This window comes from Rattus norvegicus, chromosome 5, assembly GCF_036323735.1.
Source record: "Rattus norvegicus strain BN/NHsdMcwi chromosome 5, GRCr8, whole genome shotgun sequence".
Classification (NCBI taxonomy): domain Eukaryota; kingdom Metazoa; phylum Chordata; class Mammalia; order Rodentia; family Muridae; genus Rattus; species Rattus norvegicus.
The window spans coordinates 53,204,491-53,230,683 of record NC_086023.1 but is presented as its reverse complement, the minus strand read 5'-3'; the positions used below and the strand labels follow the sequence as shown (position 1 = coordinate 53,230,683).

Here is a 26,193-nt window from a genome sequence, read left to right as displayed (position 1 = left end):
AAACCCACAGAGTCAACTAACCTGAACCCATAGGGACCCACAGAGACGGAACCACCATGCATGCTACAAACCTGGGCCCTCTACACATATGTAAGATGTGTATATCTTGGTCTTCATGTGGGACCCCTAACAACTGAATCAGGGACTGTTTCTGACTCTGTTGCCTGTCTTTGGATCCCTTACCTCTAACTGGGCTGCCTCACCTAACCACAATAGTGGAAAATGCACCTACTCAAACCTCCAATGTTTTACTATTAGACTTTGATACAAGGCAGAATTCAATGGCCTTTTATGGTTTTTCGTGATAATCTAGAACTTTTATTTGATTCCAGGTAATTTTAGACAATAGACATGATGAACTGCTTTCTCTTGAATAAATAACAATAAAATTACATCAATGAAATAAAATATACTGTAGGCTTAATACATTGTAAATATTACAGAAGTACTACTTTGCTATAGTAATTTAATGACTGGAGCTACACTTAATAACAATCTTACCAGTACTTGTATACAAAATATTATACAGATTACTGACAAAGACATCACAGCAGTCTCAATGATGCTACCAGTTCAACAAACATCTAACAGTACAATATTCTTTAAGAGGAAAATTAAGGATGTTCCATTTACAGAGACAACAAGGAAATACGTTTTCCACTTGAAACACTGGAAGTGAGAATCAAGATAGTCTGGTATCTTGCTTCATATTAATAAAAGGAAAGGTTTCCTCTCTAGGCGACTCTGATCACCAGGACCCCTAGAGTTCATTAAGTTCACACTAAGAGTGCTTTTGAAAGATTCCACGGCAACTGAAAGAAACTCTATCTGAAAATCACTGATCTGTAAACCACTGCTTCGACGTCTGACTTTTTTGTAAAGCCTATGTACATACATTCAGTCCAAATCAGTAGATAGAATGTTTTTTGTATATTACAATAGGTGTGTTAACATTTTATCAGAAGGCCAGTGCAAAGCAACTGTGAATGGCCATTTAGGAGGTTTTAAAATATCATACAAATATACAGTCAAGAATATTAGGAATCTAATCTTGTGCATGATGTTAGTGGTGCTGTTTATGGATATGGAATGGCAGAAATGAATGAAATGAATGGTAACTAGAGACCTAGTTCTCATCTGGTAGTTGGGCCTATTTCCTGCAGATGGGTTTAGGTAGCAAAAATTCCTTGGCATTTGATACCAGCTAAGCCTGAAAGTTAAGTATCAGACAGCTTTGGAGACATCTGGCACAGACTTATGTCTAAGCTGCCCAGATGCACATTTATTTTTACATATATTTAATACATAGGGGTAAATCTAGGAGCTCTTAGAGACTGCTTTCTTTGTTTAAATGATACTGATAGTCTAGGACTCAGTCTTTATTTGGACAAAGTTAAGTAGTTTGGGAATTAGCCCCCTTTAAAGATGAGCAATGGCCGAAGAATGCATGTTAAGGACAAACGTCAGAGGGAAGTAGATAACCCTGATGCCAGAGTGTATAAATGATTAAATTAAAATCATTTAAATTAATGAATCTAATTAAGGGGCTGGTTAATGAATGATACTAATGAATGTAATTCTAATGACTAATACTCACTGGGGAAAAGGTTTTGGTCAATATGGTTAGGAAATGATATGGGAAAAGCCAAAGTGGATCCACCTAATTTTAAGTCCCTTTAAATGAAGGTAGCTTAACGCACACATGATGATATTTCACAGATATTTCTTAGAGTATCAATAAGCACCAAGTTTAGTGCTATCAGCCCCATTGTCCCTTAGCTTATTAAATATGAGTTAGGTCTTGAAAGTTCAATACACTATAAAATCTTATCACTAAAATGGCATTTACACAAATACAGTTCTAAAAGTGAATCTTGGATTTTTTTTTTAATAACTATACCTAGAATGTCCTACCAGGTCTTTGTAGCTGTGAGAAGAGGTGGTACAGCCTGGTAGCTAGAGACATGATTGATATTCAGGTGGATGTAGGATGAGGCTGGCAATTCCTAGCCCCTGGTGGTATTCTATCAATACCCTTCTCTATGGAGTTACTAATCCTCCAGCATCTTGAGTCCTCCTCTGTGCACAGAGAAGAAAAGCAAGAGACTCAGCTGGAAAAAAAATCTAGATATATCCTAGCTTGGCCCTCAGGTCACATTGATTGCAAGAAGGGGCACTGCCCCATCAGACTGGGAACCCCAAACACTAGAAATCACAGGCATATACTAGCTCTCCACTTCATGCTATGCAGTCCTCAGGACGGGGGAGAACCTGTATGAGGAGAGACTCTACATAGAATTTATCAGGAGTGAGTGGCTTCTTAAAAGCAATACTTCTCTTTATCGGAAAAAGGGCCCAAATTTTGAGCACCATGGCAGAGATGTCGAACCGAAGCTAGCCACCCTTGTCCTTATGTTTTGGCACATCTTGGTACCAGCAGGCAGAGGCACTGCCTTTTGCTTTGCCCAAACATCTAAACAGAGCCAGGTACTGGGCCGTCACCAGGTTTTCACTGCCCATTTGTTATATATATCCTCTGTCCTACTCATCCTCTGTCATGAAATGGCCTGGCCCTGGTAACTGGCATGGTGCTCCTTAACCTGAGATTGCACTGCTGATGTGCACCATTGAAACTTGCTACTGTGGGGGTGGGGGTGGGGTTGAAGAAGGCCGTAGAACCATCCCCCTTTACTGATTTCCATTTGCAAGGACTTTGATTAATAGTAGGCGCCCACCATCCCCCACACTCTCCTCTCCCTGGGAGACTCCTCTACTTTCCAGCACCTCTTACTGATTACTTCTTGCTGAACGCTGCTGGCCTTACAGAACACCTAAACGTCACGAGAATTCTCAACCCAATCTCCTAGGTGGGAAGACTCCTGAGAAGTTTCAGTCAGAATTTTTATAAACAGGATTTCACAAAGAGCTCAATTGCAGCAACTAAATCCATGTGCAAGGGTGCAGCAAGGGGTACGTCTCACACTTGGTCGGTTTTTCTCCTGTGGGGACATGGCTGTAACAGTTGCAAGATAGAATACACACACATGCACACACACACATACACACACATACACACACATACACATTTACAATCACACTCACAATTTTACTAAGCCAGACAATGTCTCTTCTCAATTAAGGAGAAGACAAACTGTCTTTTGGCCATCCGGGCCTGAAATCTATTTAAATCCAGAACATAACGATGCGATACACGGCAGGTGAACAGCAACTCCACAGTGATAACAGTATACACTAAGGTTGACACATGCTGTCTTAAGAGGTCCAGTTATAGCTAACGACTGCAGAAAGTCAGGGCGTCAGCTTTGAAAGTCAGTGTTACTTTCTCTTTTCCATTCTGATCACAATCCATTACCCAACTGAACAGCTGTGGTCCAGAAGATATTGAAATGTCCTCCTACGAAAATGCAGGCCTAACACAGTTTTAAGTGTCCATGAATTCTGCTCAATACTTTGAACAGTCTTCAAATTCTTCTTGTTGTTTTAACAGAAAAATAAACCTTTATGCTTATGTCAATATTAACTTTAGATACGGATATTGGAAGAAATACTAAGGTTTCTAAAATCGTATCATGGACAGTAATACTATCTAAACAGGGGTCGCCCTGCTACACAATCACTCTTGTATGCCATCGCTCTTATGAGGGCTACATTCTGGTTTTGCTAAGCTAGACAAAAATAAATAAATAAATAAACTGACATATTAAACACTGACACAACACACAACTAACAGGGGACAGAAAACAGGTTACAAAGTTTCTCTACTTTAGCACTATACTTATGGTAAAAATGTACCTCTTTAATACTGTGGACAGACACAGCATCATGAAAGTTGTGGTTACAAAGGTTATTACTCATTTCATGGTGATTTTCTATGGATAGTTAGGCTTCGGATTTGGAAGCCAAAGTTTTCCCTTCTATTTCAGAGACTTTGAAGGACCACCGAGTAACTGAAGCAATAGGCTTTCTACACTGTAAACCCCTGGGAAATGGAGTTTAAGTACCTAAGCTATTGAGATGTCAGCAAACTCAGTAAGCACGGTGACAGTCACTATTTTACTAAACACGGTAAACTTAAAAATATATATGTAACCGATGAGACAACAGACTTCTAAGTTTTAAGCTAAAGAAAAACTTTTTTTCTTTTTCTGTGCAGCCACAAAAGCAGCAGGCTCACAGAGCCTCGGCGGACGTGTCTGTGGACACAGACATGGTCACCTTCGCGATCTTAACGGTGCTCTTGATGCAGCTCTCCGCGGCCCTGTGCATGCTGGCTGTGTTGTTGGCGTGCTTGTGCAGGCAGTCTGAGTCCCCCATGCTGTTGTCTAGAGGCTGTGCGGTGCCTTCGCACGAAGGGAACATGCTTCGGAAAGCATGTCTCAGGTCCTTGCTCCTCAGAGCATAGATGATGGGGTTCACGGTGGAGTTCAGCAGGCAGAGCATACTGCAGAAGGCAAACACCGTCTTGATAAGCTTGTTCATCTTCCCGAAGACGTCATACACCATGATCGCAAGCAGAGGGCCCCAGCAGATGATCAACACCACCAGGATCAGAACCAGGGTTTTGGCCAGCCTAATGTCCATGCGGGCTTGGTCAGGCCGGGTCACCTGCACCTTGCCGTCTTCTGACGTGTGGATGATGATGCTCTTCTGGGTCCCACGCTGAATCATGCGGACCGCATGGCTGTGAGCCTTCCAGAGAATGTACATGTACGCGTACACAATGAACAGCAGCAGCACACTGGTCACCCCAATCCAGAACATCAGGTAGGTCTCGTCAATGAGTGGGAAAATGTCCGAGCAAACAGATTGCAGCTTCTTGCAGTTCCAGCCCAGGAGAGGCAACACAGCGATTACTATTGCGATAGTCCACATCAGGCAAAAGGCCACAACGGCCTTGGGCCTGGTGACGATCCTCTTATAGGCCAGAGGCCTGTGAATGGATATGTACCTGTCGATGGCTGTGAGGAACAGGCTGCCCACAGAAGCTGTGAAGGAGGCTGTAACCCCACCCAGTTTGAACAGAAACACATTGGGGCTGTCTTTACGGTGGAATACATGGAAGTCAACAAAGCTGTACACAAAAATGACACTTCCCAGGAGGTCGGCCACTGCCAGGCTGCCGATGAAGTGGTAGGAAGGCCTGCATCGGAGACTGCGGGAGTGCAGGATGACACACAGCACCAGTAGGTTCTCCAGAACCGTGAAGGTGCCCAGTGTGAGGGACAGTACAGCGATGGCCAGCTGCTGGCTGGGATTCAGAATCATAAAGCACTCCATGTCCATAAAGTTCTCCCCACACTGGATGTTCTCCTCATTCTCCTTGAACGACGAGAGAGACTTGTTATAGAACTCTGTAATGTTTGTTGTGTCTCCTGCTGGGACCAACGGGGAGTTGTCTCCTGCGGTCATCTTTTCTTGGAAGGGACTACCCCTGAAGGAAGTTAGAGGGAATTTCTGTGGGAAGTATCCTAATTTGGATGCCATGTCTCCTTTGATATCTTCATACTGAATGTCATTCGAGCCCACGTAGAGGAGGTCTGTGGTGATGGTACGGAAGGTGGTGTCTGCAAGGCCATCTAGGATCGACTTCATAACCTCAGTCTTTGATTAGGCCAGACTCAAGGTGACTGAGAAAGAGATGCCGGGAGGGAACCCTAACAGGAGGGAAAACAAAACATAAAAATATTGAGAGGTAAGAGAGTCAGGAGGGTAATAAACAGAAACACTAGGCACCACAAATTCGTGTCACCTCTGAACACAGAGGTTCAGTCAACAAAATAGGTTAATTTAGATGAGAGCCCCAACTCCCCCGCTAAAAAATATTAGGGCATGGAGTGCCATGCATGAGACACATGGTTCTCATTTCTTGATGTCTTTGAACCAAAGTCAGTGGGTCTTGTACAGATCTGTACAGTCAAATGTGCCAAGCCCAATGAAATGAAAATCACTGTGCACCTCATGGGAAGAGTTGCCCCCCCAAGCTTCTACTATCAAGTATATAGCAATCTGTGGTGATGATAATCTCTGTCCTGTGAGATCCCTTAAAGAGAAATGAGACTGGACAGACGGGACAATCACTGAAAGGACAGAATAGAACCAAGAGATGAGCAGTGCAGTTTAATCGCAAAGGAAGCCATTTAAGAGAACCAGAGACAGCTCCAGACTGTGGCGGGAAGATGCTCCCCACCAGGCATGCTTCCTCACCCAGAGGAAGGGAGTTTTGGATCATGGCATGGCTGATAAGAACTTATAAAAATGTCTACGGTGGGGGTTTGGGGATTTAGCTCAGTGGTAGAGCGCTTGCCTAGCGAGTGCAAGGCCCTGGGTTTGGTCCCCAGCTCCGGAAAAAAGAAAAAGAAGAAGAAGAAAAAAAAAAGAAAAAAATGTCTATGGTGATCAGGGGGAAATAGGAGGAAGGTTCGCACAGAGGATTCCAAGGTTACCAAGAGGAAGGTGGTAGTGGTAGAGGGGTAGATACTTCAGGAGCTCCTGCCTGGGTGCGCTGGCACAGGGGCAGGAGATAGCTCTCCCTGGTGCTGTCCAGTGCTTTCCATGGACACAGTGCTAGAAATACCAATGGCTAATATAATGGGACCTTCAACTCTAAGTTAAGCAATTTAATGTTATTTTCAACATATACAGCAAGAGAACCAATTTCAGCATTTATAAATGTTTAAAAGATGGCTATTATCGCTTCTCAGCCTTTTGGCTAAGATCAAGTGTAAAAGATGGTTATTTTTCTCTTTAGTGTATAAAGACTGTTACAAATGCAGGGTGATACACGTGACAGTTGAATAATCATGCATTTCAATAATTTTGTCACCCATTGATTCTATGTAAAACACATAGGAGAAAGCTATTATCTTTTGAAACAAAATTTGAAATTCTAGGCCTTTCTGCTAAAATACAGAGAGCCTAGCCATCAATATAATTCACTTATTAATATACTATCAATTCAGCAAACGACAGAGCACCCATTGCACACCATACACTGCACCAGACACTTAACAGCATCGAGCTCACAGGGGTCTGACATCTGGCAGAGGAGAGGACCAGCTATCCCAGCACCTGTAGGCAAGGCTACACCAACAGGTGAAAGGTACTGTGGAGCGTAGTCTGTAGACCGTAAAGCGGACTTCAAGGAAGGATACATATGCCTAGTAGGTAGGAGGAATGTGGGATGGGATAGGACGCAAAGATAAAGATTTTTAAATTAATACCTCAAGTTTCACAACCTTTGTAAAAGCAAACGTAATTTGGGGCAGGCGTAAAGTGATAGATATGGCCCTCCTTCTGTACTCTGCTGCCTCTAAGGCTGAACCTCCACACGGCTCACCAGGATCAGATCACAAGCCTCCCAAGAAGCTTTTCTGGTCCCAGCATTGAACATTGCCGCACATCCGCTGGGGGGGGGGGGAGGCTTTGCAAACACATGAAGATTTTGTGTCTCTCATTTCAACCTCTCTGACTGAAGACAAAACGCAGACTCAATGCGAGCTCCCTTTCAGAGCTAATACAGCCCAGATGAGCTTCTGGCCAACACGCTCACCCTCTCATTGTCTGCTTGCCCTGAGAGCCTTTCACAGACAGGCTTCCTGGGAGAAGTTCAGTACAAAAACCTTCCGAGATCCAACCCTAGTCTCTCCAGTCCTGCCCTCCCCAGCCTGGCTTGACTGTACTACATAGGGTTTTGTTACACAAACACAGGCTCATGCTGTGACTCCTCTCCTGCCTCTGCCTGCCTGACAACCCTTATCTATTTGTTATTCCCATTAGCTCATTGCTTCCCATGCTCAGACGGAGTCCCACCTTTGGTGCTTTGGAATCACAGCATTTTCCTGGTCTGCTTCTTGCTCACAAGTTCCAGAGAAAGTCCAACGAGGACCTCGTTAGAGACCTTATTCCCACCACCATGCAGGGCACATAGAAAGAAGCTTAAGATTGAGTTGTCTAACCAATAATATTGTCTTCAAGTAGGGCCAGAACATCTCTTTTCTACCTAAGGGAAGGGATCTCACCATGAAAATGGGAAAGGCACACACCTGTCCCTGGGGTCAAAAAGTCAATACACATGTACTCAAATTAGAGCTCGATTTGGGTGGGAGTTATTGGTGTTCTAGGTGAGGTGGCCTGCTTACAGCCCTCTGGTCTGCAGTCCGGAGCTGTGCCATGGGCAGTAACAGCCACCTGGCCTGTACTCCCCAGCTGTGACATAGGCAGCTGTGCTTAGAGAAACAAGGCAGGCAGTGATCGTGGGTGCCCTCAGTACTCTGCGGCAGGTGAGTTGAAGGCCAGGCTCGCCCACTCACTTACCCTGTCTGGTCAACAGGATAGCTGCTCCGGTGACAACAGAGGCACTATCGAAAAGACGGTTACTTTCCCCATCATTCAGGAAAGTGAGCTTTCTCCCTTCATCTGAGCAGTTCTGCACACTATCCCTGGTCTGTCATGAAGCAAGGCCCACGTGAGAATCGGTGACTGCCTGGCCAGAAGCAGAAGTTGTGAGACATAAAGCTCATGGTGATACTGAATACAGTTTGTCTGCTAAGTCCAACAGACTCTGGGTAGTGGCCGGGGGCAACGGCCAGTTGCTGAAGCTGCAGGCAGGAAGGATACAGGAATGAGACTAAAGCCCAGGATCTGAGCTTGATGCCTGATGCTTCTCGAGTTCTCTACAAAAAGAATGCTTCTCCTAGGTTCCCAGCCTCAGCCAGGTTGCAAGTTACTCTCAGGCATCCTTAAGTTCCCTGTTTCTGTCTATTATATCTTCCTCGCACAATTATTTCTTCAATAACAATGTATCCTACCTTAGGAGTCAACTAGCATTCTTTGCAAACTTGTTTGCAGAACAAGTCGATTTACATATGAAAACCTTTATCCCTGATCAAAGAGACATTGTGACATTTTCTCAAGTAGGTGCTTAGTCCCCAACTCTGGAAGGTGACTCACTGACCTGAACATATACAAACATATTGGCACACCTACCTCCTGACCCTCTCCCCATCAAACTGCTCGCATCCTAGTCTTCTGTGGGCTAGAGAGATTTTCCTAGACTGGAGCCAATGCTACTTCTGTGCCTGAAGGCTTAAAAAGCTACCCTACCTGATTCCTCTGTCACCAGCCTCATGACATCCTTGAAGCACAGATTTGCATATCTACTTCCATAACCACAGTGTAGTTTTCTAAACAGAGAGCTAAATTTTATAGCCTTCTTTAGTTCTGGACAGCTCTGGGAAATGCTCACCTGGACCTGCTCAGATGGCCATGGAATTTCATTATCTGGGATATTTTTTTAAAATATGACTTAGTATCTATTTCCTTTTCTCAAAATTAAAGCAAATAAAAGTAGCTCAGTAGTCGTTTGTCTGAGAAGCCTAATCTTGAGCATCCCGTGACCACACCCCTCAGGCATCTCCTCTCGGGCACCTAGTTCTTCACATCTCCCCTTTGGAGGCTAACTTTGAAACTTTGTAGCTAATGCTGCAATGAATTAATGCCAACAACTTTATTTTTCTCCTTGCTTACGGTACTGTGAGCCGTCTTTCTTAGCTTGGACTCACGGCGACCGCACCTCCTTCTTGGCCTCTATAATCAGGAGAACCTCTTCAGTGTCACTAGTCCTCCTGCACCCCACAACACACACACACACACACACACACACACACACACTCTCTCTCTCTCTCTCTCTTTGGGCCCTTTGCATGCACCACCACATTTTATATGTGTTATGTATTTAGATTTACAAGCTTCAAATTCAAACAGTACTGGAAGATCCACCATAATGCTCCTCTCACCTGGGTCTCAGAAGTGCATCTCTCAGAGCCGTAGAGATTCTTGTTACTTTTTTCTAGAGGAAGTCCATATGCATCCGAGTGCATGTGCATCTGTGCGTGTGCATGTGTGTGTTTACCACCTCTGTACTTCTTTAGAAAATGTTTGCATGTACTATATAGCTTTCCATTTAGCAGCACACACCAAAGGCAGCTTTATGCTACTTCAATACACACCTCATTCTCTGGCTGCCCTAAGGGTCTGGTAGATGAATGTGATCAGCCTTCTATTGATGGGAGGCTTGGGGCTTTTAACCATCTTTTGTTACTGCAGATAATGCCGCAATGAATTAATGCCAACCACCTTGTTTTCCTCGTTGCTTATGCTATTGTGAGTAATCTTTCTCACCGTCTTAACCCTGAGCTTGGACTTACTGTGACAGCACCTCCTTCTTGGCCTCTATAATCAGGTGTACCTCTTAAGTGTCATTAGCCCTCCCGCCCCAATTCGCACACTCCAAGGCATACAGAAAGCTTATTACACACAGGAGACTCTTTGAGCCTTTTCCATGCATCAGCACATTGTATTCCTACAATTGCATATGAGGTAATTTCTGTATGCAAGGCACAGAGAAGGTAAATGATATACCATTAACACATCTAGTAGGTGGGAGAGCTGAGAGAGCTGGGGCTGAGCCTGGTGTGTGGACCTCATTTCATGCGCTGAAAGTAACTATCAACTGCCTACTAGACAGTGTGGGTCCCAACTTCCTGCTTTGAAGCCTCACGATTCATTCTCTAAGCTCAGAGAGGGACCTATTTCCCCCAGTTTCCCTACTCACTCTAATCAGCAAAGCCCTGAGAAAACTATTCCAGAAACTGGATGACCAGGGCTGTCAGGTCACATCCACTCAAGCAGTGTTTCATCTATAAGCTCAGGCTAATAATGATGCCTAAATCACACAACTGTTAGGGAAATTGACTCGATATAAATCATACTTGGACCTGGCACAAACGCCAAGTTTGCAGTAAGCATTGCTGTCCTCCCTCTGGGTACTGCTGATGGCTCGTCACCATATTCTACATCCTAACTACATTGCAAGAATACATAACACAGACTGACTACTATATTATATGCTAATCACATTTCAAGAAGACACATCATCTTAATTCGCTTACAGGCTGCTTGCTTGGTTGTGTCCTTGTATCAGCACAGAGGTATAAGGCATAGAGGAGACACAAACATGGCGAGGAGAGTCTCAGCCTGGCAGCTGGGCTTAGGCACTGGAGGAACTTTACCTACATTCTCTCAGGAAACTAACACAGTGACTTTCAGGCACTTATTTCTACCCCGACTTCCCAGGAGGCCAGTAGGTAGTTAGTAAATTATCCAGAACACCAATGGGAATCCATGTTTGAAGGACTCCAGGAGCTCTGCTGGAACATTCTGTTTTGAGGTTTGATGGTAACCACATTAAAGCTATTGGGCATCGTATATTCAAATCTTATCTGCCCTTTAAAACCTAAGTGAAGGCAGCACGCTCCAGAGTGAGGGCGATACGATAGTCGTTCGTGATAATCCCAAATCCTCCAGGTAAATCTGCCTCCCGGCATGGAAGCCAAGGATTGAAACTGCAGCCAGCACTGGAGGGAATTATGATTTGTTAGGGATGGACAGAGATCAGAACTCAAAAGGGCTCTGCAATTTGCTGAATTTATTTATGATCACCACATATGACCAGACTACCTATGGCAAAGCAACCGAACACTTTCCTTAACAACAACATGTTAAATCTAAGCCAGAGCCTGACAGCCAGTAGCTGCCATGTCTGTCCAATATGAGTCAGGGGAAGAGTATAAAATAAATGTGAATTTCAGAATGTCAGATTGCGTGCAGGGCGTTGGGGAAGCTAATGGGAGGCAAAAACGTCCTGCGTCTTGGAAAGCCTTTGCCTTATTTCCACATTTGGATTATTGCACTCATTTCCACCTTATTTTTTTTTTTTTTTTTTTGCATGGAGAATTTTCTTTGAGAGTTCATTAGTGATATGGCTTAGGCTTTGGGGGGCGGGGCTGCCATTAATTTTCGGTTTTGTTTGCTAATGGGAAAATCGTAATTGGAAATTCTAACAGGATGTGTAGATGTGCCTGTTAAAGAAGCCACTGGGGCTTATTACAGTCGTAGCGGAAGAACGACTGAATGGCAGCTAAAACCTCCTCACAACTTAATATAGAAACCGGGCCTTTATAGTAACAACAACAAAAATGTTTACACGTGTTGAAGCTATTATTTTAGAGAACCCTCCTTCGGTTCTGAGGTCGGCACCATCTGTTCTTGTCTCCTCTCTCTGCGCATACACCTGCACCTCTACTCTTCCTCCCCGGGGGGCGGGGGAACGCACGTTATTAACAAGCTGACTATGGTATCGGCAAAAGGAATTTGGTGAGGATGGCAACACATAATCTTTTAAAAATATACACCCAAGGGCCATGTCCTTAATTCTATAGCATATAAAACAGTCGTGTGTACAATTGAATGTGGGAGTCCACGCATATAATCCTGGCACTTAGGTGGATGAAATGGGTAGATCGTGAGCCCGACATAGGCTCCCACAGCAGGACCCTGTCACTAAATTAAAAGAGCAAAATCGCAAACAATATCTGAAGTCAGCCATGGTTCCAATTAGGCAAAGTGTGGAAGAAGCCTGAAGCCAAGGCCTCAAGTGCTGACAAGACTGTCTGTACAATTTAACAGCAGTTGCTCTGAGGACCTGTTTGGTTTTTGTTGTTATTTTGTTTGTTTGCTTTAAGAGGGGCATTTCGGTAACTTGGGTGCCTATCACTGCTGCATCTGTATTAAAACTCTTGCAAGTCTAACCGGAGTAGCATCTCTGGGATGACAGGTAATAGGCTGCTGTTTGCTCACTGTAGGCCATGTGTCCATAAATACAGCTCTAAAAGCATCAGAATGGTGGGTATGCCCTGGTATGGTTATAGACTATATTGCCACCCTACCAATATGCCCCAGTATTCCAAGCTTATAAATACTAAAATGAGACAGTAACAAGCTCCTGTTATACAAACTGACAGGGTCAAGGCCAAATATGGGAGTTTGGAGCCGTGGGTGTCCTGCTTGGGTAGCCATGTGGAAGTGTCAGGCCAAGTGTTCAACCGAACCAAGGTCCTGATGGATGTATTCACTATCTTTTTCCCATTTACTTCTGATAATAAGCTGCCTTCTACTGATTTGCTCAAGAGAAGGGCCTTGATCATCTACGTCTTCAAAGTTATCAGGGAAACATTTTAGTTGGCTACTGTTACTACCGTACGTCTTAAGTCACCGCCTCAATGGACAGAGCAGCAGCATAGTCCGGGGAATGATGTTTTGCTGCAGAGCTGAGCAAACAACTAAGCTTACCTATGGCTTCCTCACTATGGTCATCCTCTCCACCTTCAGCTACAGAAATAAAGAATTAGCTTAATTATCCTGATAAATCAGTCAAAAGTAGATGATATTTCTTCCTTGTATTATTGTCAGTTCCTTTCCATATGCACACACACATATGTAAATATATACTCATATATATGTATACACATACATATATATGAATTCCATTCTATTGGTAATGCTTGATTGGCTCTCGAAGCTTTTCATCTATTTTGTAAAAGAAAAATTGAGCTTATGAAACACACTATTTTCCTTGGTCTACTCTTGACTAACAAAGGTATGAGGGGGGGTTGTTCCCCCTTCTTTAAAAATATCAATTAGTATGAACTAGTGACATTAGATATTTCCAAGGTTATATTTTCTTAATGTGAAATGTACCCTATTGTTTAACACTTAAAGGCTTGTTAAAATTTAATTGCAGGGCTCAAGAAAGAGAGACCTTGGAATCACATGGGCCTAAGCACCGTGAGGTGGCAGTGCTCCAGGAAGAGTCTTCCACACAGGTGAACCAGCGATGCTGTGAATTAACTTGGCTTGGGAGCTAATTTCCATTTACCATTTAATTCTGCTTTGTGGCCTAGATGTTTGCGCCTACTAAGGTCTTTGACCTTTTCGGTCAAAGAGATATATTTTCCAGAGTTCGGAAAGAATGTGGTTTGGGAAGCAGCCTTCTCCTAGAAAAGAATATACAGTTTTTGAGTCAATAAAAGCTTCCTAGAGTGGTCTTTATGTTGTACATGAGGTTTTCTCATTAAAAGTAGAAAAGCAATATATTATTTTAGACCATAAACTATGAAGAACCTAGCTAATGGGCTCTTATCTTTACCATTCATTATCAAGGTCTTCGCAGCGATGGTTTAAAATACGCTACCCGATGTCAATGGTGTAGCGTAGCTTTAAGGTTTTCCTCCTTTCATCTGCAGATGAAGTGGTGTTTTCACTTTGAATCCATGAGCATATAAATTAAGTCTAAAGAAAAGCCAAATATGTTCTTTGGCTTTGAATCTTAGATTCGGATGAATAAATGCATATTAAAGAAAATCCGACTTTCCCTAAATTCTTGCCTAAGAATAATCTGAGTGACACACTATTTTCCTTTAGTATTTATGTGCCACAAATAGTATTATAATCCCCATTCTGCACAAGGACAATTGAGGTTCAGAAGGCCAAGGCTTTGCCTAAAATATTCCAGAGCAAATGCTCCGGGGAAGGTAATGTGGAACTTCAACCCACATTCCTCACTCCGTGGCCCACAAAATGTATTTCTCTCTCTCTCTCTCTCTCTCTCTCTCTCTCTCTCTCTCTCTCTCTCTCTCTCTGAAATAGAAGAGTTGATGATCTGGGCAAGCAACATAATTGATAAGCAGTACCTCATAAAAGTTACTCAACAAATGATTAAAATCTGAAGGGACAGAAGATTCAAGGACAGCAGAAAGGTTGCCCAAACCACCTACCAAGCATCCCTGCCCCACGTTCTTCAGAGACAAGCATAACAAACCAGGACATGGTAGAGTGAGCTCCCGACTCTGGAGTAGCACCTTGGTGGTTGAAATACGATGAACTAAGTGCAGTCTAAGTCACCACCGTTTTTAATTAGGTATGAGTGGATTTTTTTTTTTTTTTGTGCCTCATTAGTCAATTTACAGGGTTGTTGATTGTAACGACACTTCTATGGCACAGCTGTGATATGAAACGGCCACCTTCATGTCTGACACCTTTCTCATCCCCTCTCACTTTACAACAAGACATGGTGGCAGTTAGTAGAGCAAAGCTCGGAGCAGCCACTCCCTACAGGCAAACATCAGTGGAGTTTTCTTTAACACAGAGGAAATCCCTGAGGCCGATTCCCAAGTTCTGAGCTCAATCGACACGGACAAATTATGTAAACTTTATGCTCCAGCAAAATGAAGGATTGTTAGACTCTTTGCCTGTGTCAGTCTCAGCTGTGTGACTGCAGAATGTGGCTGATGGATGTGTGCCTTCACATGGTTCAGTCGCCACACTTCTATTAGGCATGTACTCTATGCCTGGCACAGGCATTACACACAAAGTCATGAACATTTCCCACAACACATCACTCTGAAATGTTTCTGAGACGTGATCGCTATGGGTTGAGTAAAGGACTCAAAGAACACAATACTCTATCCTGGGCCGCACATCGCAAAGCCTATGCATGTGTCTACCCCTTCACATGCTTAAAATAATGGAATGAGAGTTCTAAAGAGCATGAATTGTGCCTTGAGAAGTCCTCCCAGAAGCAACTGTGGGCAGCGCTGAGCCATCTCTCCCAGCAATCTTCCCCTGCAAGAAGACCTCTGCCTGCCTCGGGATCTGGTACAGAGCAAGTTAGTCAATGGATGTTACCATGCGTTGGCAACAGTGCAAATCTAACTTGGCAAAATGGCTACATAGTTGCCCCCATTATAAAGCCAATTGGCCACTAGGACACTAAACATTAGTCTTGATCTCCTACAAATGTCCCCCTGAAAGGATGTAAAATGTCAACATAAAATGTGCCGATAACGATCTCTCTGAGTGAGTCTTCTCAGAATCAGACTTACACTGCGGTCTGCAGAAGTCATCTGCAATGATCAGGTGCCCACTTTTGCCTCTGGTTCTTGTGGACTCTGAAGCAAGATAAACTAAAACAATTACCCTGTGAAAGAGATCCCTGCAATGCATCCAGCCTTGAGTGGATCCCAGTACATGCTACTGATATACCTTTAAAGACGTATAGAAGTGTTCTTATATTAGACTTTTTTCCTTTCCCAAGTGAGTGCTAAGCACTCATCTTTCCCAAATGGCCTGTCAAGAGAAGTTATGTGAAAACTAAACTCAGCCACTAGATAGAGTGGCCTTGATAAGCCCATGGGAATCAACTTGTTATTCCATTCACTGGACACAGCTCTCACTTCGGTTGAGTAACTTTCCCTGCTGCAATATTTCATAAATTTACAGCTGAATTAATTATAATATAAAGAAAATATGTTATGAGGGTTAAAGTTGGCTATTACTACTGCCTACAAAAATTAAATTTCTAATTATTTTTCTAAGGTAGAGGCATTGAGAAAATTCAATATATTAATAAAAATTAATTGTGAATATTTGGAATTTTGCCTCAAGAAAGTAATTAAGAATTAGTAAAGAAAAATTCTACTGAAAACAAATATGTGTACGCCAAGAGATACTGAAAGTGAAATGGGAGGTCTCAGGAGCTCAGCCTCAATTCTAGCAAGAAGCTCATTTCTGTTTTATGAAATATTTATCTAACTTGCAAACATGAAATTATCAACACAGATCATAACTAACTCTGAGATAAAAATTAATGGAAACTAATGTTTTTATTATCAGGACTAATATGAAATATTTCACAAGAGAAGCAAATATTAGCTCCAATAATCGTATTTATTGGGAACAGGGAAAGTTTCTAAATAATCCAATTCCCTTCCTATTATTCTCTCGTTGGCATAATTTTAAATGAATTACATTGTCATTTAAGTCCAGGATTTCCTTTTTAAAATATATTTAAAACTACAAATGGAAGTATTAGTTACTTTAGTTGGAATGTTCGGAAAATTTTTTCAGTGCATACTAGCAGCACAAGACATAAGCCAAAGTGAGCTCACAAGACGTAAACGGTTAGCTACACGGGAATGTAGAAGTACTAGGCAGGAGACAATGCAAAAGCAACACCATGATAGGATTTGGAAGCGTGCAAGTGCAGGAAAGGGCAGAACCTCCATGCCATTGTGCATACACAAGGTCAAACTGATTCTGGGAGTCGTGTGGCACAGTTACGACATTCTGAACTGAGCTGGAACTGACAGTGTTTGGGAGGAATGACTTGAAGAAAAAGGACAGGTGAGCTTGAGCAGGTAGCTCGTCGCCTGCACACCTCGAGACCAGTCTGAAGGTCAGCAGTGGTTTCCACGTGCAACACGCTTCACGCACGGGCCAGTGGTGTTCTCCAAGACAGCAGCAGGGCAGCCTCTGGGAACTAATGAGTGCAAATTCAGTTTGGATCGATGGAGTTAGAAATGCTAGGGTTAGTTGGCCACATCTGTGCTGTTAACAAGGCCTCCAGGAAATATTTCTGAAATTTAAGAACCGCTGGTTAAAGTGATGAAACCCATGAAAAAAGCCCAAAAGGGGGTGGAGGTTGTGCTTTAAGACGACTGGAGTCTGCGTGAGAGGACAGATTGTTCGTGAGTATGGGTGACGAGTACAAGAAACAGGAGAGCTCTCACATTCTAAGATAGCTCTCTGAGGCAGAGGGCAGGGGCCAGGATACTCCTGTCCAACTGCAACACAGGAGCAGCAGTCGAGCCAGCAAGTCAGAGTAGGATTGGAGGGCTCCTCTAGACTTTTTCTGGAAACATCCTGTAACATTTTATCCAGTAAAGTAACTCAAAGATGCAAACCACACCAACCCAGTAGGCAAAGGTAAGCAAAGAAACTCATTTTTCCCTAGTTCTATTTACAAACCTCGCAATTCAGTTTTACAGGACTGCAACACATTTCTTAAACAACACTGAGAAGAAAACTTTAGCTGCTGAGCATAAAGGAGTTTTTAGGGAGTCAAAGAAATTAACGCCTCAGCTCATTTGCTTATGTGGGAAACATTTGTGTCTCTTCTTTACTCCCTAACCATAAAGTAATGTGTCAGAGGAAAGGAACATGGAGACTTTGCAGAGGCAGGGACTCACTGTAGACTTTTGCTGCTAGGATCTGAGACCAGTACAACCACAACTGGTATCTTTTTATAAGTACCTAGGAGCTATAAGCATGTAGAAATATATCCAAAAATATCCAAATGTATAAACTCTGAGCAACCATTTCCAGATTATTTCAATGAAGATGAATCCCAGGTTACTCTATCATTATTCCCTCTTAGTTTTATGAGAAGTTAAATGTTACTTCTCAAGGTAGTTAAATATTCTCAAAGCCAAATTCCCACAGAGTCAGGACTACAGAATTCTTGGAAAAAACTTTCCCCTCCCCATTTCAGTTATATGTTAAACTACCCAGTTTTCCTTTTTATCCCTTCACGTGTCCTTGCTCACTTCTTGTGGGAGGGGTAAGGAAAATGTACAAATTCTGGCTAGTGACATATTGAAGTTAGTTGATATTTTAACCAGCCAAAATAGTCACACAGCATTCAGCTGAGTGTCCCTTAAAGAATCCATGGATTGGATTCTTAAAGAATGCTGAATGAAAAGCAAATATGAATGGAAAGACAGGGGATCTCAAACTTTGGAATGTTGATTTACTTGCTATAGAAATCAGTGTTGTAAAATTGCCAAATACAAATGTCCAAAAAGGCAGGGACTTAAGACACAATTTCAAATTATTTCTAAGCATACTACGATTCCTCAGCAGTCTGAATGCAGCTCTCCTTCCAACTCAATTATCATATTGACTACAATTTTCTTGTCTCAAAATATGGCTCCAAGTAATGGCTAAAGAAATGGTAAAGGGTAGAGAGGGACCTTCCCATCGAAGCACAAACTGAAAAACTAAAAAATCCTGATTATGTTGTATTTTAATTATATTTAAATATGCATATACAGTTTGTGAGAGCGTTTGTCAGTGTATTAAACCACCACAACAGATTGCCTGGCACAGCTCTGAAAGATGCTTCTGCTTTTCTTTAAAAAGCAATGGCATGGAATTTGCTAGTTGGAAAAAAATAGATATTACATTATTAAATATGGGAAATTAGACTGCACCTTCTCTCCCAAAGTTAAAAAATGTTTTTAAATGCTATTTAAGATTAATAAAAATAGTAAGGAATCAAGTCAAAAGTATCATATCTGTTCAGTTTTCATAACTAAGAATGCAAACAAGAGTAGGAAGGTAACATTAAATAATAAATTACTCTACTGTTAAGGGGAAAAACTCTCCTTTGAGTTCCCCTCCAAAAATTGCAAAATCACGTTTATGAAATTTATTCAAAAGTACAAAATACATGGCAGTGATGCAACCAACACAATGAAACACAAACACTTGTTCAAACAAGGGTTCTCATAGGAAGAGTTCCAACACATTTATTCAAAAACGAATGACAACAAAACAAAGAAAACAAGACTTCAAAAGTATTCCTAAAGTACAGGTGTAAAAAAAATCTCTCCAGTTGAGGCCGGAGCAGGACTCGGGTCACTGCCAAGACAAACATCAGGCCCATTAACGCATGTTTGGGGAACAAATGGTTCTTCCTTAAAAAGGAAAAAAAAAACACTTTAAAAACTCAACTCCTGTGGTCCTCGAGAATTTCATGGTCACTTTCCAATTAAAGTCCCAATATTGCTCAACACTCATGTGTGAGGAGAAGTCCTCAAACACTGGGAAAGTATCAGCGGGGGATGGAGAACTCTTCTGGTACTTGCCAACTAGATGTCCTAGAGAAAATTCTATATTGGAATGTGCTCTCTTCTGCCAAGATACCCTGCTTGGGGAAGAACCATAGCTCAGGAACACTTTTACTAGGTATTTTCTGCTCCAAATTACAGGTCACCACACTGGTTTCTTTCAAGGAATGACTTTGACCTGTCATTGACCATCTGTCATAAGCACACCCAGTATCCATGTGCCAAGTTCAAGGAAAACATTCCTATAAGATTAAGCAATTGAATCATGGTAAGAGGTCATGGTCGGTACTAAAGTTAACCCACCTCTTTTGCTCTCCCACACTTCCTACTATTTTGACATCCTTGTAATAACATGATAATGTTTGAAATATGAAGCAAATAGGGCTACTTTAACACGTGTTTTGTGATTTTTTTTCCTGCCAATTGGTATAGATCTGATATCCAAAACTATGAATTATCAAGACTAGCAAAAAGCTGTCTTTAACCCATCACAAACAATGGTGTTTATGATAAAATTGTAATCAAATGTGTTGATGCTCATCCTCGTCCTAGACTATGTATAAGATTCTTAGAGCACACAAGACTAGAGCAGATCTCCACCTACCCTGGAAAACATAACCGTCTTGCTTTAATTCAATGTGAACACTTTCCATTGCTTGGAGTCTTCTGGGTCCATCTGTATACTTGCTTTGAACTTGGACATTTTCCCAAAATTGCAGTATTCATTTAAAAATCAGAATGGTGTTTTTGCCTATCTAAAAAGTCAATGTACCTACATTTTTTATTTTATCTATAATACACATCAATGAAAAAGTTTGCTCGTGCATAGGTACAAAAGTGTGCCTACCCATTCAGTTTTGTAACTTTTGCAGTATAGAGTTTGAAAGCATTGATATTCTGGATGACATCACTTCTTTTAGTCCAAGAAATACTTTAGAATCTGAAGTGAACTTTATAAGACGAATCTAATCTAATCTAAGAACATACAGCTAAGTGAATTAAATAGTTATTAAGGAATTAGCAATTCAGTGGGGAAGTGTTGAAGTCCCAACCCACACAAAACAGAATCTGTGCATTTATAACATAAAGTTAACATTTTTATACGAACGAGATTGGGAAAGAACTGGAGATCTGGGAAAGAAGATACAAAATCCAGAGTTCAAATACATAAATGATGTTTTTAATTCCCCTGTGCTCTTTTCATTATCCACCACCCAGTAAGAGAAACATAAGCACGACTGTGTGTCTCTGAAAATATGCAGGTATGCAGTCTGTGACTCAGCCCTGGTAGTGTTTCAAGCACTGTGCAGTCTTGGTTTACAGTAAAAAAAAAAAACAAAAAAAACCAGAATTATAAATAATTTAAATCCAGAGGCTGGGTTCACTCTACCAGATCAGTCAGAAATGATGACTACCAAAACAGGATAGAAGAGTCTTCAACTGGGAAGACCCAACATCCTTTAAAAATGCTGGGAACCCAAGCTCTGAACTGTGTTCCTTATGCAACTAACCAAACGTGATTACCCCCAAGAATAACGGGCAGTATCCTAGAGGAGAGACTGCATTGCACTGACCTAATTCAAGAAGCTATGACCAAATTGCTCTTTACCAATTGTGTGTTCTTAGGTATAAATGTGTTATCAGTATCTAAATTCAATTTGTTACTTTTTTCCTTGTAAATTCCTGAATAGCTAGTTAGAGGAGATTATGTATCAGGCCAACTGCTTTCTGGGAAGAAGCATTTGGTGAGTGCCATGAACTCTAAACTGTCAGATAAGCTCTATTTAATAAAGCTTTTTCTCATATAGTAAGTCCAAGTCTAATTTCAAAGACCAATATACAAGACAACCAAAGAACCTGTCTACACATCCTGGCAGCTAATGTTCATCCTAAGTCAAAACGCAGGAGAATGCCATAGATTGTTTTGGAGAGTTTCACGGGCTTGGCTTTCGTAATTCATAAGCTGACAGAGCATACTAAACACTTATCAACACAATCAACTGGGGCTGCTTCCTTCTTGAGAAAATAGATAAAACGATTCGTGGAGTTTTCCTTCAGGATGGTCTGTAACCCATAGCATGTCACAAATACCATGGTTCTTTTGGAGAATATAATTCTGAGCAGTTTCATCTGGATAACATTTAACAATTTCACTATTTTAACATTTTCAAATGCCAAAAAGAACACACTGATCCTGCAGTTAGGCTTATTAGAGAGGAGCAGTCTCCCAGGCAAGACAGAAAGGAACACAGTCCGCTGGGAGATGGGTAACAGGGAAAGGAAAAAGAAGCAGAAAACACTGGAGAGCAAACAAAGCCAAGCCCAGCTCCACTCCACCATGAGGTCTTATTTTCAGCAGAATTAAAACTTTACATACACGATTCACAAACACCACCTATGGCTTAATTAAGGTTCTAGTCACAACATGCATTTCTATACACAGCCACTGATGCCATTAAATCGGGGGGCGGGGGGGGGGGTATCAGATTTGTCTTCTTAACAATGAGCACACAAGCAAAGTCATTTTGAAAGGTCAGAAGTAAGCCATGTGGCATTATCACGCCCCCTCCTCACGTAGGATCTGGAACACAATGAAATCTCCCCCCAGTAGACACTTGATACATACATACCTCAGCCATGGGTGCTCCTTGCTTGAAATGGGAGACATCTTTTGAAGAAATAAAAGAGCCTGTTCACAGTAAGTTCTCCTAACGACCTAAAATGATTAGGTTTTTTCTTTTTTCTTTTTTTAAACCATGTCAACATGAAGCCTCTTTCCCAGCCACAGCAACTGCTCGTGTGCCTAAACCAACAGCCTGCAGTGTGTGCTGCTTAGCATGCTAGAGGTGCACGCATTCTGTTCCTCTGTGGACGTAATCAGAAAAAAATATTTCTCTCAGTTAAGAAAGTATTCGCGGCCTTTCATTTTGATAGAATTGCTCCTAACTGAGTTAGAGAAGGTGGGGTAGGGAGGGGAAGGGAGGGAGGAGGGGACAGAGAAAAATCGATCAGTAGATCTATCTCCCTTTCAAATTGTCAAAAGCTGGGATTAGAAGACCAGCACTTTAAATCAGACAGTCCTGTGGGGACCTCGGAGGTCGGCTACTCCTAGTTTCTCAATTTTCTGCCAAACAGACTGATGTCAGGAGCGACCCCACAGATAATCAGTACCCGCTGAGTCTCCCCTGAGCATGTGCATCTCCCCATTGTTCAAAGGAATTAAGTTGGCAATAAAAATGAGAAGTTATGGGACCGGGAGAGGTATCTTTCAACATCCTTAAAGCCAGTAAATCTGCTCTAATCTCTTATTGGATTAAATGTCCAAGGAGGTTTAATATGCCAAGAAATAAACAAAGGCAGGAAGAGCTAATAGCTCCTATTTGGAAGAAAATTAAAAAGATAGGAATAGGATGTTTCATAAATAGGTTATTAAATTTTTTCTAACCTCTTTGAAACCTTTGAGAGATGACCCATGTACTACAATTAGAAACACGCATGTTGCTTTAAACTTTGAGATGGCCAGACAACAGTTCTCATCCATCACAGCAAACATTTGCATTTAGGAGACGCTCCATTTATGACTTGTAAATCTTACCAAGAAACGTCTTTTGAAAATAAAGCATCAACTTTATTCGCCTGGCGCCAGCTCTTAGTCTCGTGTTCCTATAACATTCAATCACAGGTATCAATACTATGCAGATTTGTTTTTTTCCTTAAAGAGAGATGGCTACTGTAGCTATCGCTCTGCATCAGAAGTTCGTCGTTTGGCACAGATTTTTTACATTACACTTAATATTTTAGTTGAGTCGTTTTCTAGATTCGGCACAGAGACATGTATTCCCCCGGAAGACTTAGTTTCTGAAACGGTTAAAAGATAGCAAGCATTGACTCCAGCGCCTGTTTTTCAAACATGCACAATTACACATTTTCTAAAAGCAGACATCAGTGTATGCAGAGCTAGGGGCACATTCAGTAAATTGTAAATGGTAGAAGCCTCCAGAAGTAGCTTAGACCACAGGTAACAAGCTGGGACTATACAGCTAAGTAAACACCACATTAGCACGATTTGCTCTTCTGGAACACGGAACACGAACTCCGCGTAGGACACCTGGGGACCACTGGCCAGTATCGAGGGGGCGGGAGGCGGAAAAGCTATTCCCAAACGCCACTGTGCCAGGTCTTACCCTTCTCATCCCCCGGTCCACGGGCCAGAAGCTCCCTCGGCACCTGTCGCCCAGCCAAGGGGCTGGCTCTCTGCTACAAGGAAATTTGCCCCCAGACTCTACGAGAGCTCTGCAGACAGCCCAGGCTCCCGCCTGAGCCAGGGGAAGGCTCTGGCGCCAGGGGAGCCAGAAGGAGGCGGAGGCGGAAAAGAAGTGGAGAAGGTAGAGGCAGAGAGCGAGCAGGGGAGGCGGCGCGGGGCGCGGCGGGGCGGGGTGGAGCGGGGCGTGCCCGCGGCGATCGGTCAGTAAGTCAGTCGGTCTGCGCGCCCGCGTCCCTGGCCTCTAGCACCCGTGCGCCACAGCCCCCGGGACTGGCGTCCCTGGGCTCGGACAGGCCCGCCTCGTTCCCTGGCTCTCCCCGGAGTCCTGCTGACCGCGCTGGCCGGCCTGGGGCCGCCCGCTTGGGCCAGCCCGAGCGCCCGTCGCCGCGCCCTGCTCGCGGTCCCTTGCCTCTCCCTCTGCTCGCGCGCTGTCTCTGGCTCGCTCGCTCTCCAGTCCCATTTATGAAGCGTGGTCCCATCACGTGTTAATGAGCCTTTGTCCTGCCCTGGCAGCGGCGGCAGCAGAGACTCCGCCAAGGGATCTGCGCGGGGAGGGACCGGCGCGCGGCGCCCGCGGCTCCAAACTTTGCTGAGCCGTACCCGCCGCGGCGCTGGCCCGGGGGCTAGGAGGGCCAGCCCTGTCGCTCGGCGTCCACTGTGTCATCCTCACTCTCTGCCACCGCTGGGTCCCGACGACCCCGCGGCCTCACCCTGATCTGCTCCCCGACGCCCTCCCACCCTGGCGGGGCCAAAGGGGACGCGTGCCTCACTGCCCGCGACCTCGGGGCCGTTAATCATGCGCGCTGCTCACTGCCAGGACCTCGCGGGAGGTCACGCGCCGGGCGGTCGGGACCCGGAACCACGGCGGCAGGAAGGCCAGCCAAGTGCGGTCTCCCCCCGACCATCCCCTCCGCACTGCCGCCAGCCCACAGCTACCTGGCTGTGGCCACCAGCCCTCCGCCCTCGGGGCGCACGGCGTCGCCTGGGCGCTGGCCCGCGCGACCACTCGGGCGCGCCCAGCCTCCAGCCGTGGCCGCAGGAGCTCGGCTCCGTGGGCGCCCGGCGCCCCCTCCCCAGCCCTGGCGCTCCCCGCACCTCCTGCTCCCGGGGAGAAGCCGCCGCGCCGGGCGGGGGCTCTTCTGGAGCGGGAGCCTGGGGACCGGCGGTGCGCCCGGCCGCCGCCGCAGGAATTAGGGGACATGCTCGTTAATTGGTTCCACTCTCCGCCGCCGTCTGCCTCCTGTGTGCACGGATCAAACCTTAATTGGTCTTTACATTTATCACGGCGAATTGCAACCCTAAACACGAGCGTCAGCCCGCAGCTTCAGCCGAGGGGGCCATTCTCCGCCCGGGCCCCCGGGGACCGGGCGGTTGTGGCTACAGCTGAATTGCGTTTTAGACCTCGTTCTCCTTAGAGAGTTGGGTCCAGTCGGCCCGCAAGGTTTCCACCTGACGGAGCCACGTCACGTCGGCTCCAGGGACCCAGCTGTAGGCACAGCGTTCAGTTCCTAGGCCCGCAAGGTAGCAGCTTGGCGTTCATTTTAAGACGCCTTGCTCAGATTCGAGGACGTCTAGCCCAAACAGCATCCTACAAGGCCTCTTTTTTACCAGTCCTCCCTAATGTCCTACCCCCACCCAAAGCCAAAAGCTAAGTGTATCCGGCCCCTATTTTGAATCTGGTGACAAGAATCCCAGAAGGTGAGCATCAAGGAAGAAGGAACGTAGAGGGTAGAGGAAGCTGCAGAATTCAGGGAGGAGAGTCCGGCTCTGAGAAGGAAAGTCTGAAATCTTCCTACCTACAGATCGGGCTGATGAAAGGCTTCCTGCAGAGCGCTAGCTGTCTGAATATCCCTGAGACTGTTTTCCACTAGAGAGAGTAGTTTCCATTTCCATGTCGGGAGATGGCCTTTTGAGATAGTCTACAGCTGAAGCAATCGAGTCGTAGGTAAACATAAACAAATATCTGACAGACCAATCCATAGAGGGAGAAATGCACAGGATTGGATGGATGTGGGAAACCTTTAGAGCCTTAAACCTGCCGCCTAGTCTGCAGGCTCAGCTTCCCCTCCAACACATCTCCAGCATTAGGAGAGCTCTTTCTAAAGATTTAGAGGAGAAAGAGGCTTCATCATATGCCACTTTCTTTTGGAGGTTGCTCACCTCAGGTTCCTAGCAGAAGCAAACATTTGGGGGGGGGGACACTGCCTTTCTTGGGATCCCCCTCCCCCTCCCCAGACTCTGGAGAAGTCTCAGCACTGCCTGCTAGCCAGGAAGCAGGTAGTTCTTGCTCTGTGTGGTCAAGTCAGGGAGCTGGGGTCCTCG

General features: G+C 44.0%; 1 protein-coding gene, 1 long non-coding RNA gene and 1 pseudogene across 10 annotated transcripts in view; 2 read left to right on the top strand and 1 right to left on the bottom strand.

The window, feature by feature from the left end:
• Window positions 1–287: 287 nt before the first annotated feature.
• Window positions 288–25,817, bottom strand: Cnr1 (cannabinoid receptor 1). 8 transcript variants are annotated; one of them, XM_063287167.1, is made up of 4 exons: window positions 23,792–23,930; window positions 23,203–23,465; window positions 22,238–22,472; window positions 288–5,675 (listed from the first exon to the last, which is right to left on the bottom strand). In XM_063287167.1, the coding sequence occupies exon 4, from the start codon at window positions 5,611–5,613 to the stop codon at window positions 4,192–4,194; it is 1,422 nt and encodes a 473-aa protein (XP_063143237.1). In that variant the 5' UTR covers window positions 5,614–5,675; window positions 22,238–22,472; window positions 23,203–23,465; window positions 23,792–23,930; the 3' UTR covers window positions 288–4,191. The 8 variants fall into 8 exon arrangements, with proteins under 8 accessions (XP_063143237.1, XP_063143239.1, XP_017448640.1 ...); XM_063287169.1 differs by lacking the exon at window positions 22,238–22,472; XM_017593151.3 differs by lacking the exons at window positions 22,238–22,472; window positions 23,203–23,465; window positions 23,792–23,930 and adding an exon at window positions 25,668–25,817.
• On the top strand, window positions 6,711–6,849 carry LOC120103344 (U2 spliceosomal RNA; annotated as a pseudogene).
• LOC120102853 (uncharacterized) overlaps window positions 23,854–26,193 on the top strand; it is a 38,095-nt gene continuing 35,755 nt past the window's right edge. For both annotated transcript variants that reach the window (XR_005504708.2, XR_005504707.2), the window contains exon 1: window positions 23,854–23,992. This is a non-coding gene — a long non-coding RNA (uncharacterized LOC120102853). The remainder of the gene's footprint in view (window positions 23,993–26,193) is intronic.

Excerpts from the sequence above, each read along its gene's own strand:
- Cnr1 (XM_017593151.3), bottom strand. The coding sequence starts at position 5,613 with ATGAAGTCGATCCTAGATGGCCTTGCAGACACCACCTTCCGTACCATC.